Below are 14,165 nucleotides of genomic sequence, written 5' to 3'. Positions count from 1 at the left end.
AATTTCTTTATGTTCTCGGCGTCGCGAATTATTCTACACAACTCCTCTCCTCTTGCACAACGCTGCCATGACGCGCACGCACTTTTTCAGCACTGGTTCGTTTCATCGTGATCTCAAGGAAAGAGGAAGAGTAGACGAAGCAAATGGTGGGGATGGAAGAAGAAACGAGGGAAGAAGGAATTATTGCGCGACACGTCACGTGAGACTGTCGTCTGCCTTGTACATAAGAAGCGGAACTGGACCGTGTGACACGCGCTTACGCACGTGGAACAATGGATGTTTCGTTCTAAATTGCGTTTGAAGACACCAGGAAATGCGATAGAAATTAATCGAAATCGTTGATTTAATTCAGTCGAAAGTTCTTACGACTTCTCGTCTTTTTTACTTCTATCGGTTTTACGTGTTTTCTAAAGCTAAAGCTATAGCCTTCTAACTTAGTGAAAAATAAAAAAGATCAGAGAATTATTTGTCTCTTTCATGTCTATGAAACATGGTAAGCTTGGAAATTGATGGAGGTAATTAATTAAATTTAATCGAAATTTCTTAAGATTTCTCGCCTTCTGTTTCTGCATTCGTATATTTTTTCAAGAAATGCGACAGGTTCGGAAATCAGTGGAAATAGTGAATTCCGTGCAGTGATTCTAAGATTACTTGTCTGCTTAAACTTTTACGAATTTTTAACACTTTCGCAAGAGACAAACTCTGAAATTAGTCGAGACAACTGTTTTGGTATAATTAGGTTAATTCAGTCGAGGATTTCTACGATTTCTCATACTTCGATGAATTTTCTAAATTTTTGTCTCACTGAGTCACGTACTTTCACGTATTAATTAGCAATGTTCTACAACAGTTTGATCGCGTCGGTAAAAACGTTTCCGCTTAATGCACTCGCTCCAAAGAAGTAACTATTTCCTTCTATCTAGTGGACAGGTAGGATTTCTTGCTCTTACTAGTGCTGATAGCATAAACTATTCTTAGTTTCATAGAGTTCGCAAACGAAAACACTGGTTCGTATTGTTGTATACTTACTTTTATGCTATGCGCACACATATTAACGGGCGTTTATTGCAGTATAAGATATCGGGAATTTAAACGAGTGATGTAACACCGCTCGCTTCAAAGCTTTGTAAATACAAATCGTCTTCTAGTGTTTGTGGCTCTTGTCTATGTACGTAATTTGAACAAGTGTTCCATCTCTATTTGAGGCTACATTTACGTAATGCCAACGTAATTTTTTTTACAACAGCTTGTATCTCATCGTTCGTACATAGGTAACAATGTTCGTTGGTCAATTTTAACACTTTACTGACCGCTAGCGGTTCAAAAGTATACGCGCGTCCGACCGGCAGCTCAGGCGCAGATTCTCCCTGGCGCCGGCTCTGTTCCGGTTTAGACTCTCCAATACCATTCTTTTCGTTCATCACGATCGGTAAGTTTTTTAAATTGGCATAAAACTGTGCAAACTTACAAAGCAACGCAACTGACGCAACTGAGCAGGGTACCTTAGTACTGAATAACAAATTACTGCTCAAATAATGAAAAAAATTGTCGGTGACAAAAAGCCGATTAATAGGCTATCGGTTGGTAAGCGTCGGAGACAAAAAACCGATAAATCGGCTATTGATGGTCGGTAAAGTGTTAATATTTCTTTGTCACGTACGTACCTTCAACAGCAACGCTGAAACACCGTCGGTCCTTTCCCAGTTTATTTTCCACGGACACTTCGTATTTCCCGGCATTGTCAGCGGTCACATCGTCCGATATTAAGCAAGACACTCCACCGCCGTAGGTAATAGCAGTCTTTTTGTTTGCAGTCAACTCTCGACCCTTTAATCAAAATTCTCGATTAAGCGCTTGATTGAACGCGACCAGAGATGGACGATTACAACTGACTGATAGGTGCTTATGAACGATTCCCATGCATCTATATAACTATGACACTACTATATATGAATTCGTAAGTTACTATATCTACATAACCGCAAGCGATTGTACATGATTACACGAAGTTAAATACGGCATTGAAGATGCAATTTTTATTAACGTACAATTAGGCCTTGTTAAGGTAAATTTGAGCTTGATATTAATATCGTGTTTTGAATATATAGTGACTCATGGAAGTATTCGGATGTCTACTACAGAAAATTTGCGTAGATATAGCGAAACTTTATTGTAATCAGTATTGTAATCAGTTGCGGAAATTCATACTTTTATGCACAAGTAAAGAAACAAAGACTAAATAGAAATTTTGTTATCTTCTTGACGTCGTAACAAATACTTTGTTTTAATTGTGTCGTGTACTTTTTTATTGTATGTGCATTTCTAGCACATTTAATAATATTCCCGTTAATGTGTGAAAACACTGTGTGTCCAAAGTCTAATAATGAGATAAGACTATCATAATCATGTTTATCGTATACACATGACTACATATTGAACATAAATTTCGTAGAATGTTTGTCTCTGAGCATATAATTAACGAATAATCAACGTTATCTCGCTAAATACATTGAAATTTATTAATATAATATCGATAACAATATAACATCATCGATAATTTATATGCTTTTGCGAGTTCTGTGAATTTACGTTTGCAATTTTCGAACTTTTGGATACATCTTCGGATTTCGTTCATACTTGACGAATATACCTCAGTCGTATCTCACTTTAATGCCAATAAAATTTCAAAATTTTTCGTTTATACCACACTTGACACACTCATGAAAGATCTTTATAACAAGCTGTTCAAATTCTTTCGTATTAGTATCCAAATACTTCGTTCCGGGAGTCACAATATACTGATTTCACTTAATTGACGAACGATATCGCACGAACAGAGATTCTCTTGTTTCGTAACAGTAGCGTCTTTAATCACACGGAGGACAAAAAACTTCTTGTATTTTGTTCTCGAACTACATTAAACAAAGTTTGACGTTTTGACGGGAGAATCTGACGGAAGATATAAATGATACTCACTGCTCGTAGCCACTTGACGACTGGTTCCGGATGACCTCGATACGTGACCCTGAGGACTACTCTGTTTCCTCGGAAAACTGTGACGTCAGCCGGTACCTTTACGATACTGGCAGCCACGAATTCCTCCGACCTAATAGTAACTTTCTCCTCCTCTTTCGCCACGATTTCTTCCTTCTTTACAATCGAATCCTCCTCCAACTCTTGCAGAACGCTTTCCATGCATATTATAGGTGTATTATCGTGTTTATTATAGTTATCTTGAATTTGTTTCGCATTGTTACCAGTCTTATACGGATCAGAAACCTCTGTTGAACTCGTTATACATTCTTCTTTGTTTTCAACTAATTTTGATATCTTTTCGTTCGATACTTCAGAAGATTTTTCTTTACAAATATCCCTTGTTTGTTCCTCGTCTGAAGACGACGAAATCCTGTGTTCATTAGATTTGTAGCGCACTTGTTGAGTAACTTCACGTTCCAACTTTTTCGAGCCGCGAACTATCCTTTTATTCGTTTTGTTGGTCGCCAGTGTTTTCCTGGTATCGAGTAACGGACTTTGAAGAATATTCTTCCTCGCGGGTGCAGGAGACAGTTGTTTAGGACTTGAAGTAGATCTGAGAGGCAACGAGGATGATCTGATTCGCATAGGAGACTCGTGTAATTGATTTCGAGAGGAAGAGAGAACGTCTTTTCTTGTCTTTCGCAGAGAATTGTTACGGCTACAATTAACAGCTTTTGGTGGCTTTTCGTTGTTAATTTCCAGTGTATCGTGACGTCTCGATTCTTCGAAATTCTGTACCGTTCGCTGGAATCGTAGTTCTGCTGTGCAACTAATCGACGGTCCTTTACCAGTCACGGATGCGGTGCATCGAATCTCACCGATATCTCGCGGTTGTACATCGTGTATCCTAAGAATGCTAACGTTATCGTCTCTTTCAACCTAAATGTAAAACCAGAAATATGATATTATAAATGAGAAATTAATAGCGAATGAAATTAACAAATTACAAAACTGATAAACGAAGTTTCTTAAATTAGACGAGTTGACCCACCTTGCACCTTGAATTTTCTCTGATGTCCTTTCCATTGATCGTCCACGTGATTTCCATGGGTTTTCCACATTGCACCCGAGCACAGAAACAGGCAGTCTCACCTTTCGGTGTAATGACCGACACAGGTGTTTTCGTGAACTGCGGCGCCAATTTCGGAATACCTTTGTAATCTTGTGCACAAAGTAAAATATTTTTTAACACCTTCGTATCGAGATTATAAATTGTTACATAGGTGAAACTTTAAAGGAAACGTATAGAAAAGTATCAAAGGAGTATCAAATGTTAAATATGAAAAGATTAATGAAAAGGACGAGACATGGGTCTAAAGTACTGCATGAATCGCGTCATTTTATCTGTTTATAGGAAATTTGAAAGTGCAAAACTACGCACAATATGAAAAAATATGTAAAACATCCAAATTATAGTGCTTTGTATACTCGATAGGTAAAACAATTTTCAAACGAATTTTTACTTTTTTAAATATCTTTTCAAAAATATAAATTTGGACAAAAATTCACGGTATAGTTTTAAGATATCTTGTCTGTAAGTGTGGAAAGTTAACATTTTTCTAAAAATAAATTTTATTGATAAAAATGTACCTTGAACAGCAAACAGGCCGTTGCTAGACACCTCTCCGAAATTATTGCGAACGAGGCAAGTATACTCGCCAGCATCTTGTGGACAAACATTGGATAATCTTAGTGCGACGCCACCGTCACCATATATGACGTATTTATGGTAATCGTTGTCAGGTATCTCACGACCATCCTTTAACCAAGTCACCGAAAAAGGCGGTGTACCTGAAAAACATGATTTAATGCTCGTTGAATTATATAATCAACCATTTATATTAATTGACGCAATTGATTTCATCCCTTAAAAGTCGAAAGAATTCACGGGAGATGTAGTTGCTCAGAAGTGGCACTGATCGACTCCATAAATTGAGAAATAGAGAAAACTCACGATACTAATTTAGTTTGGAGTTTACGATTATTTACGATATCTCCTAGCGATAAATAAACTTATAGAAACAAATAATTCTTTTTTTGAGAAATTGAGCGTTAATCATATGCAGTCAGGAAATGAAAAGAAATTTACAAAAACATGGAGTTGCTTAGTTTGGCTTCAGGAGAAGCTCGTAACAAAAGATTAAAAACACCAAAAATTATACAATAGTTTGAGATAAGTGCTAACTTATATTGTTCGTTGAGCTAACATTATTTTTATGTTTACTATACCCGCAAGTCTCGTCTGTAGTTCGTAACAGTGACCTTCCATGACGATCGATTCTTCTGGAAGAGACTGTAAGAATTTCGGCGGATCTTTGTCGCACGTAGACGGATTATGAGAATCAAGAACGGTCACCTGTTATCGAAGAAACAATTACGAAAATAATTATTTCGCATTGCAAGACGGTAATGTCGCGTTGGGAAACGAATAGAATGCAGAAGCATGTTGTCTATGCCACGTGGTTAGCATATATCTAAGATTATTTACCTGGCAAGAATTCTTTGTAGAACCAAGGACGTTCGTTGCCACGCAGGTGTACTCACCCGCGTCGCTCGCTTTCACTTTCAAAATTTCGACTTTCGCAGTTGTTCCGTCGAAGTACCTTTTTACTCGAATCGATCGTTCCAACGGGCGTCCATTCCTAGAAATTTGATCCTTTGATACTTTATGCTTTGAATAAATCGTGATTACAAACTAGATACGTAAACACAACATAGAAACTATGCCACGAACTATGCTATGAACTATGAAACTTTGTAAGCTCTCTTCCGTTACACCGTCGACGCGATTTGTCTTTGAAACAGGAACAAAGGAAGTCTTATTCTACATAGGTAAAGTGTAATAAATTCTGTGAAAAGTTCTACAGGATTCGAGCTCGATGCAAAAATCGTTAGGTGTTTGGCCATCGTCGTAAGATCTTTTAGACACTCCGAGATTTATGACTACGTTATTTGTTACATGAAACACGCGTGAAAGACTAAAATGCATCTCTAAATCTAAACGAATCAGAAATAGATAAATCACAGAAAAAAAGTCAAAAAGTCTGTACGTGTAAAGAAATGGCAATTGTTCAAACATAATTGTGTATTGGGAAGTCTTTCACAAAAATGATTATGTAATAATGTTTCAGAAGGGAACTTTCTTTGTTTTACCTGAACCACGTTGGTGTTAGACTAGGCGTTCCTCTAATACCGCAATCGAGATATAATCTTCCGTTTATTCTGCTAGTTGTGTCTAAGAGGCTTCGGCTAAATGACGGATACGTTCTAGGCGATGCGCTCCTAGTTCTGATTGTTCTGGCAACCGACCCAAGTAATTGACGATCTTTTTGAACAAATTATCAAAATTGTAAGAATGAAATAACAGGTAATCCTATTCAGTTTTTCGAATGTTTGTGTAAGAAGGAAATGCAAATTTTTCTTGTAATTTAAATTAACTATGTAGTTACGATATATTTGAATAGAAAATTGCCAATTTACCCGATAATGTCATATCAGCAAGTTTACCGTAATTTAATGAATACGATAAAGTATAATCTCAATTTACATACTAATTATTTCCAGGCGGGCACTGGCTTCGATACGACCATAATCATTCTCCACGATCACTCTGTACAGTCCTGCGTCTTCTTGGGTCACTTCGACGATTTCCAGTATCTTTACGTCGTCTCTTTCTTTTATCGAGATTCTAGCGGTTGGCGTAGCAATTATGCCATTTTTGTCCCATTTCACCCATGGTGACGGGTGGCCAACTACAGCACATTGGAATCGCACGGTTTCCCCTTCCTCGACCACGCGATTGTGCGGAACTGCGTAAAATTTCGGTGGACTGATCTTTGGCCGTCTTGACATCGACCTACTTCGTGGAAGAAGCTGTGGAGACCTTAATTCTCGACCATCTGTAATTGTTCCATTTTGTCATATTTCTCTTCCAATTTAAAAAGTTGATTGGTACAAGCGACGTAAACCTTTTCTTTTCCAGCATTCAACGCAAGAGTTTGGTTACCATCGTTTAATCGAGTCAACGTAAATTTTGTTATTAGGTCAGATATATTTATGGAAATTAAATTAACCCGTAATTGCTACGATGAGAATAAATAATTGAAAGGACAAACATGGATACATAAAATAATAAAAAAAGGTTAGTATTATGGGATTATAGTTATTACTTTATTTAAACTACCCTTATGTAACTATTTTAGTTAAATTATACGTACTTGTGTGTACAACACTCGACAAGTTATCGTGAAAATAAAAATTACAGGAATCTGACAAACTTCATTTTACCAATTACGAGTTAAATCTTTGCGAAAGTTTATTGTTTTATTATATTAGTAATTTATTATTATTATTTCACACGATCTATTCTTGTTACGCTTACGCGAAACTGCAGGAGACAAACTCCTGATCGGTGTTGAGCGTGGCGTCGATCTCGGCGTCGATCCGGCCGATAGAAGTCCTGCGGGCCTCGTCAATCTTTGGCTCAAAACATTCTCTTTCCCTTCAGGCACTGAAACGTATTTAAACAAAATGACTTACAAACAGGCAGCTTTCCATATTTCTGACACGTATTTCAAGAACGTAGGTAGCAAACGTGTTTCTTATCGCGAGAAACTTCAATAAAATCAGAATCTGGCTGTACTCGAGACACGATTTACTTTGCAGATACAGTGGTAATTGAATAACACTTAAACCGAAGGTTTTACGTATTTGTATCACTTGACGTTTCCATATTGCCTTATTAAACGATCGTGAATTAAACACGAAATTACCATCCACTATTAGGCAGGCTGACGTGAATGCTTTTCCAAGGTCGTTATATGCCACGCATGTATATTCGCCCTCGTCTTCCGGATAAACATGTTGGATGCTCAGACGCGCGGTTTCTCCATCAAAGTCAGCGGAGAAATCGCCACCCATTTGTAGAATCTGAATGTGAATATTACAAGCAAGTAAGAATTATCATTACAGAGGCGATATAATCTTATATGAACTCGTAGTTTCTTTATTTTTCTGTATATATGTATTTTAATATTATTATTATTATAGTATTAGTTCATACAGTATAATGGGATATTAACACATATATAATACACTATCTCGGATGGGCTATATAATTCTAACACAGGGAATAACAATATATGAAACATATAGAATATTTCTAAATTCGTATGGAATGACATAATATGATACATAGAATATCTCTAATTTCGTATATGTATAATGGTATAATGTGGTATGCGGAAAGTTATTACTAGACCGCAAATGTTTATGCAATTATGGGAAATTCAAATATACAAAAATGTATAAAATTATAAAGTGTGTAGTATAATATATATGAAAACATACAAAATGTATCTTTGAAGTAAAATTATATGAATTTCAAATTTACACGATGGCATAAATTTCTATTTAGATTCTATTTCTTGAATTGCATAAAAATATCCATAAAAATACGGATGTATATGAAAATTTAACTATTATACTATATTATACTACATTTATATATATGTATTATAGAGTTTAATTTTCGTTTTACATTATACATACAGATTATACATAATCAGATATGAAAATGTTTTTTAGTTAGCAATTAATATTTACCTTCCCCCCACGTTCCCAACGCACCAATGGCGCCTCGGGAGTAGCGTGTACTTTGCATTCAAGGGTAACAGCGTCGCCGTCGCAGCATCTCAGATCTCGCAGCTCCCTCGTAACTATCGGCAAAGTCAGCACCTTTCTGCCAATTAAAATTCACAAGCGTCATTTAGTAAATACGATCAAGATATTAGTCAATATTAGCCGTTGTTTTATAAAACGTGGCGGAACTTGCCACGTGTCGCGTCATGTAACAGGATTTATCTACGCAGTAATCTAGATATGTACCACTTACCCGTGTGTGACCCCTGATTTCTTCATTTTCTCCTCTTTGCCTTGACCTGAAAGCATGATACATGTATTATCCTTTCGTCTAAGCAAATCGTCCATGCTTCTTTCGAATGCTAAACGTTACCTTTCGCGTAGATCTGCAAAGAAATCACGGCTTTGGCCTCCCCATGGCAGTTCCGCGCTATTACGGAATACGTTCCCGTAAAGTCGAGTTTCGCGTACGGTATCTCCAGTCGATACTGAGGTCCTTCGCCGACCAGCCGGAAGTGGGCTGCGTCCCTGTAGTAATCAGGCTGTAAAAGAATGAAAATTGGAAACAAAATATAAATTGAGAAACGTTGAAGAAGTTGGAAACAGAGAGTGGCTCACGAAATTATTGATACAATTAAGAATTTGACAAAAATGTATGAAGTATAATAAGATAACATAAAGAACTTTTTATATAGTTGAGATTTTCAGCTAACAAAATGCTAAAAGATTAACCGTGCATTTCTAAATAAAAAATATGAAAAGGTCCTAGTTACATGGTATTGAAAAGTTCTATATATTTCACAAATCTTTCTTACATTCTCGATTAAGTCTGAATAATTTAGCGATTCGCTGGAGAATGTAGAACATGGAATTTGAAATACAGTAGAGCCCCATTTAATGGAGCGAAAGTTCAGTGTCTGATTGTTGCCGACTGAATCTACTTATCTGAACACGAACTGCTCTTATTTGTATCATAGATGGAGATCATAGATAGGATAGAAACTCAAGTTGTATGAACCGTGTATATTATGTATTTCTTTACAAGGTTCACAACGAATCACAAATTGATCAGTCTATGTAAAAATATTAATTTCTTCTTCACAAACGAAGCAACGTTTACAGTAAACGGATTAGATGGCTAAATAACGTTCTGATATTTTCTTTACGTTCGAGGGCATTTGAATAGCGCCATCAAGAACTTGAATATGTATTCGTTGCTCTTATCCACACGCACTCTGAAATCTCACGCTACTAAACGCAACTTTTATTGCTGACTTCGATAACACGTAATCTGAGTGCGTGTATAAATATCCAACGCAAACTCGTGCTGGAAGAGTCATAGAAGAAGAAAAGAGAAACGCCACGAAGTTTTAAGTCCAAAGGAACTTTACCCTGTTAATGAGAGCTGATCTCGAAGTACAACCTCGAAGTACAACCTCGACCTGAATACCGACATTTCCGTCACTTACGCCCACAGTGAGGTCACCCCTTGTGATCGAATCCATTATTTTTGTCGATTGTTTACAAAATCAACAAATTTATAAGTATTTCGCCACAGATTTGGAAAATTTGCAATATTTTTACGTTTTATTCTTTCTGTGGTTTCTGAGGAAGAAATTATTATTTTCATTGTTTCTCTACATAATCTTCTGTTTTATAAATCTTTTGCTGCATTTGCAAAGCTTTTAATATTTCTTACAAGCGTTGTGTCTCCTTTTCGATAACAGAAATTCTTCATAAATTTGGCAGCTTGATGAATCCGGGGTTAAAATCCAGTTGAAGAAAATTTTCTAGATACATAGAGGCAAAGTCAGGTAGAAAGAGAAGGAAGGGCAGTTGATAAAAGTAAGATGGGAAACGTCTTCGTCGGGGCTCTAGTCCATATAGGGAGCGAAAGTTGAACAGATCGTTCGAGACTGATCTCGTTGCTCGTATGACACGAGTGCCAACGCATATTACCGTTTTTTCATTACTAATTGCGCGTCTCTTCGCCAGACACGCCCTTCTTAAACCCTCGAAAATTAAGGTCGTTGAAAAAGAAAGACTCGATTGTTTCCTTTTTCGACCGAACCAATCTGAACATCCAGCGTTTCAACGCGCTTTAAGTTGCATTTAATCGTTCCGGACCTGACATCTCTAATATACCTTGGAATACTTTTCTCTGTCGTTAATAAATTTTATTTATCAAGTTCTCGTCTAGTTCCATTTAATATGATAAATCTTCGAAATACGTATTGCGGGTTTCGATGTTTGTAAAAAAATTTGTCACGTGCTGAACACCGAAACTGACTTTGATTTATAACAACATGGTTGTCATCACGAAATGAAGTTTTCAGTATTTCTAATGCTCGAACTCGAATCGTGACATAATGGACCTTCTGAGACCCATCTGTCTTTCACCTGTCGCGGTTCGCCTACGATGAAATTTATGCGGACGACACTTCCCGTTACGGAAGAGAGGCGCCATAAACCGAAGCAGAGCCGGCTACTGCAAGGACTTCTTGCAATGTCATCTTATATAGATCTATATTTACGCGTGTAAAACAGATTGTCGACATACAAGAAATCTGTTTGCTGGTGGACATATAGAGAGCAGAAACTTTCCGAGTTTCTGAGAATATTTTTGTTTTATGGATTAATAGAGTATTATTTCTACGCTGTTCTACGATATACGTAAATAATATATTTAGAAAACTGTATTATTAATGTTAGAAATTCGTGGAACAATTTTTAATCAGCACGTATAGAGATAATATTTTCCTATAGTATTATTTTCAATGTTTCTTAGAATATGTTTAAGTAATAAATTGATGTTTTCGTTAAAATTCACGGTAAGAGTTTTAATCACTATTTTTACATTCTTCTATACTTAAACGAAAATAAATTCTCGACCATGTTTTTATTAAAATGAATTTTTCACTGAATAGCTGATAAAAATAAACAGACTTTTTTGATAAACCTCAGACAGAAAATTAATATTCTTCACGGGATATTATTTGTAACTTTTTTAACAGTATACTTAATTCATACTTTAGACAATGATATTTTTATTAAAATGAATGTAATCGTTTTTAACGAACCTCAAGAAGTTGTTTGTACTTATGTCATTCGCCGTTAAGTTTCCATTTTGATGCCAATATTCATATATATATTTAGCAAAGAAAAATATTATTAGACATTATTTACTAAATATATTCGTATATTTAATATATTCACCCGATAGAGGAAAAAGGAATCGTGACGTTGAAAACATAATCTTTCACGGTATCCAGAATTTTTTGATCAACGAGCATCGATCCCTATCGCGAAATCGCGACTCGTTTATCCCCATTTAGCAGCTGCAGCTGCACTGAAAACAAACTTGGACGTATTTGGCGGTGCACATTCGCAGTCGCGACGCGTCGCGTCCCTCCGATCGACGACGGGACGAAAGAACGAGAGAGGAAACTCGGACTCGGCCAACATTACGGCGAACAGGCGCTGACATTCGCGCTTAAGCGTCGACCAGTTCGATGAATGTCCTAACGAGCTCCGCTGAGATCGATGGATGACTCACGTCACAGAGATCACGGCTTTGAGATCTTACGATCCGATTAGATCCTCGATGATATTTCAATAAATTGGTCGTGGGTCGAACGATAGTTTTATCGATAAAAATAAGAAAAGTAGGTATTATCATTAGATGATAATGAGAATGATAACAAGTAAGACAGATTTATGGGAATTAGACGTCGAATGGAGGAAGTACAAGAGTAACATTATTACTAGAGAAGGATATTTTCATAGATATTGTGTGTTAATATTAATGTTAACATTAACGTGTTAATATTAGTATAGTGTAGATATTTGTGCAAATTTGTATCTTTAGGAGTATTCAATTTTTTTTTTCGAAGAAGTGAGATTTAAATAGAAGTTTGCTTTATTCTTTCAATGTTTTATATATTTATATATTTCATATGTTATTATATATTTCAATAATATTCTCATCCGGGTATTATATAATAATGATGATATATTCCCATAAGTGTGTAAGTGTCTGCAGTTTAGCTATTAGATACTAAATATGACAAATTTATGCAAATTAGGTGTCAAGCAAAGAAAAAAATCTAATAACATTTGTAAAGACCGTGCGAATATTTATACGAATGATTTCATGGATTTATGCGGTCTCAAGTAGAAAAGAAAATAAAGGTGTTAGATGGAAACTACGTAAAAACGACATGACAGATTTATGTAAATTGGGTGTCAAGTATTGAAGAAAATTGATCATATTTCAAAAAGTAGAAACGCGACGGTAAAAATGATAATCGCATTTTAGAAAGACAAGCTAATTCTTATCAAGCACTACATTCATTACGCAAATACTAAACTTGGAATTTAGTACGAAGATTTAAAACGAAGCTCTGTGAAATAACTATAAAAGATATGCATTGGTTCGATTATTGATCATTAAAAAGATTCTAAAATTACGTAAATTTCTTGAAAGAATTTTTTATATCTTAGCTCTAAAAAGAATGCATTTGTAAGACGGTAAATTCATGCACATACTGATTCTTACAAGTAATTTTTCTAATTCTTCGAGCTTTCAAAAAGTGTTACAAAAACGCAGTGGGAAAATTTTGATAGATAACGCTACAAAAAGTACAAGTATATTATAAAAAGTATAGAAGATGTGTTTCTGCTTACGTTCCGAATTTCCACATCGAATATATCCAAATCCGAAATAAGAGAGTCAGCGATACGAAGAATTAGCGTCCGAAAAATAAATGCCACTTTCTTCGTGAGATTTTCAACGAGTACTCAGAATGATCGAAATAAAAAATATCCATGTCACTTATCGATCTTAGAAGCTACGATCCAGAGGAATTGTATGAGGACGAGTGGCTATTCGTTCGCCAAAGACACGCGACGACTGTTTTGCCGCCTTGTGCTATTGCACTACCGATCCATCGACGAAGAAAGTCGGCTTCGTCAGGATAAGTGGGGAGCCTCTTCTCTCTACGCTTTTCGATAATGCAGATATCCCTTTGTCACGCGGATACCATATACGCCTGTTTTTTCCGGTCACCAATCACTTCCGGTTTCCTTTTTGACTGCATATTAGCAACTTATGCTTTCACTTGTTGACAAATACATTTTTCGTATTATTTATCTATTATTTTTTGCGTGCCTCTTTCAATGTAAACACATTATATATTATACAAATAATAATGACACACACATATATGTATATATAATATTTATAACGCGAGAGTTAAGTAATTGAACATTCAAAGGACATAGGTATCGTACTTAATTAAAAAATCTCATTATTAGCACAAGATCTTCCGGTCATTTTTCATTTTGCTTCTAAGGAATGCTTAGCGTCAGACAGTGACGATGACGATTCAGCGCTAGAATGACGTCAACGTGTTTAAAATTATTATTAATTAGCATTCGTTGACCGTAGTTTCGCGCGTGCTATCGCCAGAATAAACTCGGAAGAGTTC

The 14,165-nt window shown here is 36.0% G+C and overlaps 1 protein-coding gene and 1 long non-coding RNA gene across 6 annotated transcripts in view; one reads left to right on the top strand and one right to left on the bottom strand.

Annotated features, from left to right (window-relative positions):
- The window catches only part of LOC117242216 (titin homolog), a 46,063-nt gene that overhangs the window by 6,407 nt on the left and 25,491 nt on the right, over nucleotides 1–14,165 (bottom strand). For all 5 annotated transcript variants that reach the window (XM_033508709.1, XM_033508705.1, XM_033508710.1 and 2 more), the window contains 13 exons: nucleotides 9,050–9,218; nucleotides 8,930–8,975; nucleotides 8,641–8,776; nucleotides 7,809–7,965; nucleotides 7,418–7,546; nucleotides 6,588–6,935; nucleotides 6,190–6,361; nucleotides 5,525–5,678; nucleotides 5,266–5,392; nucleotides 4,627–4,827; nucleotides 4,028–4,197; nucleotides 2,977–3,915; nucleotides 1,665–1,827 (listed from right to left, as the gene is read on the bottom strand). In XM_033508709.1, the coding sequence (XP_033364600.1) occupies nucleotides 1,665–1,827; nucleotides 2,977–3,915; nucleotides 4,028–4,197; nucleotides 4,627–4,827; nucleotides 5,266–5,392; nucleotides 5,525–5,678; nucleotides 6,190–6,361; nucleotides 6,588–6,935; nucleotides 7,418–7,546; nucleotides 7,809–7,965; nucleotides 8,641–8,776; nucleotides 8,930–8,975; nucleotides 9,050–9,218 (2,911 nt within the window). The remainder of the gene's footprint in view (nucleotides 1–1,664; nucleotides 1,828–2,976; nucleotides 3,916–4,027; nucleotides 4,198–4,626; nucleotides 4,828–5,265; nucleotides 5,393–5,524; nucleotides 5,679–6,189; nucleotides 6,362–6,587; nucleotides 6,936–7,417; nucleotides 7,547–7,808; nucleotides 7,966–8,640; nucleotides 8,777–8,929; nucleotides 8,976–9,049; nucleotides 9,219–14,165) is intronic.
- On the top strand, nucleotides 541–7,813 carry LOC117242218. The gene is made up of 3 exons (XR_004495203.1): nucleotides 541–1,429; nucleotides 6,168–7,617; nucleotides 7,702–7,813. It is a non-coding gene; the product is annotated as an uncharacterized LOC117242218 (long non-coding RNA).

Source organism: Bombus vosnesenskii, unplaced genomic scaffold (genome assembly GCF_011952255.1).
Source record: "Bombus vosnesenskii isolate JDL3184/JDL3185 unplaced genomic scaffold, Bvos_JDL3184-5_v1.1 scf7180000016270, whole genome shotgun sequence".
Classification (NCBI taxonomy): Eukaryota; Metazoa; Arthropoda; class Insecta; order Hymenoptera; family Apidae; genus Bombus; species Bombus vosnesenskii.
The sequence above is the reverse complement of the archived record's forward strand: the minus strand, read 5'-3'. Positions and strand labels throughout refer to the sequence as shown.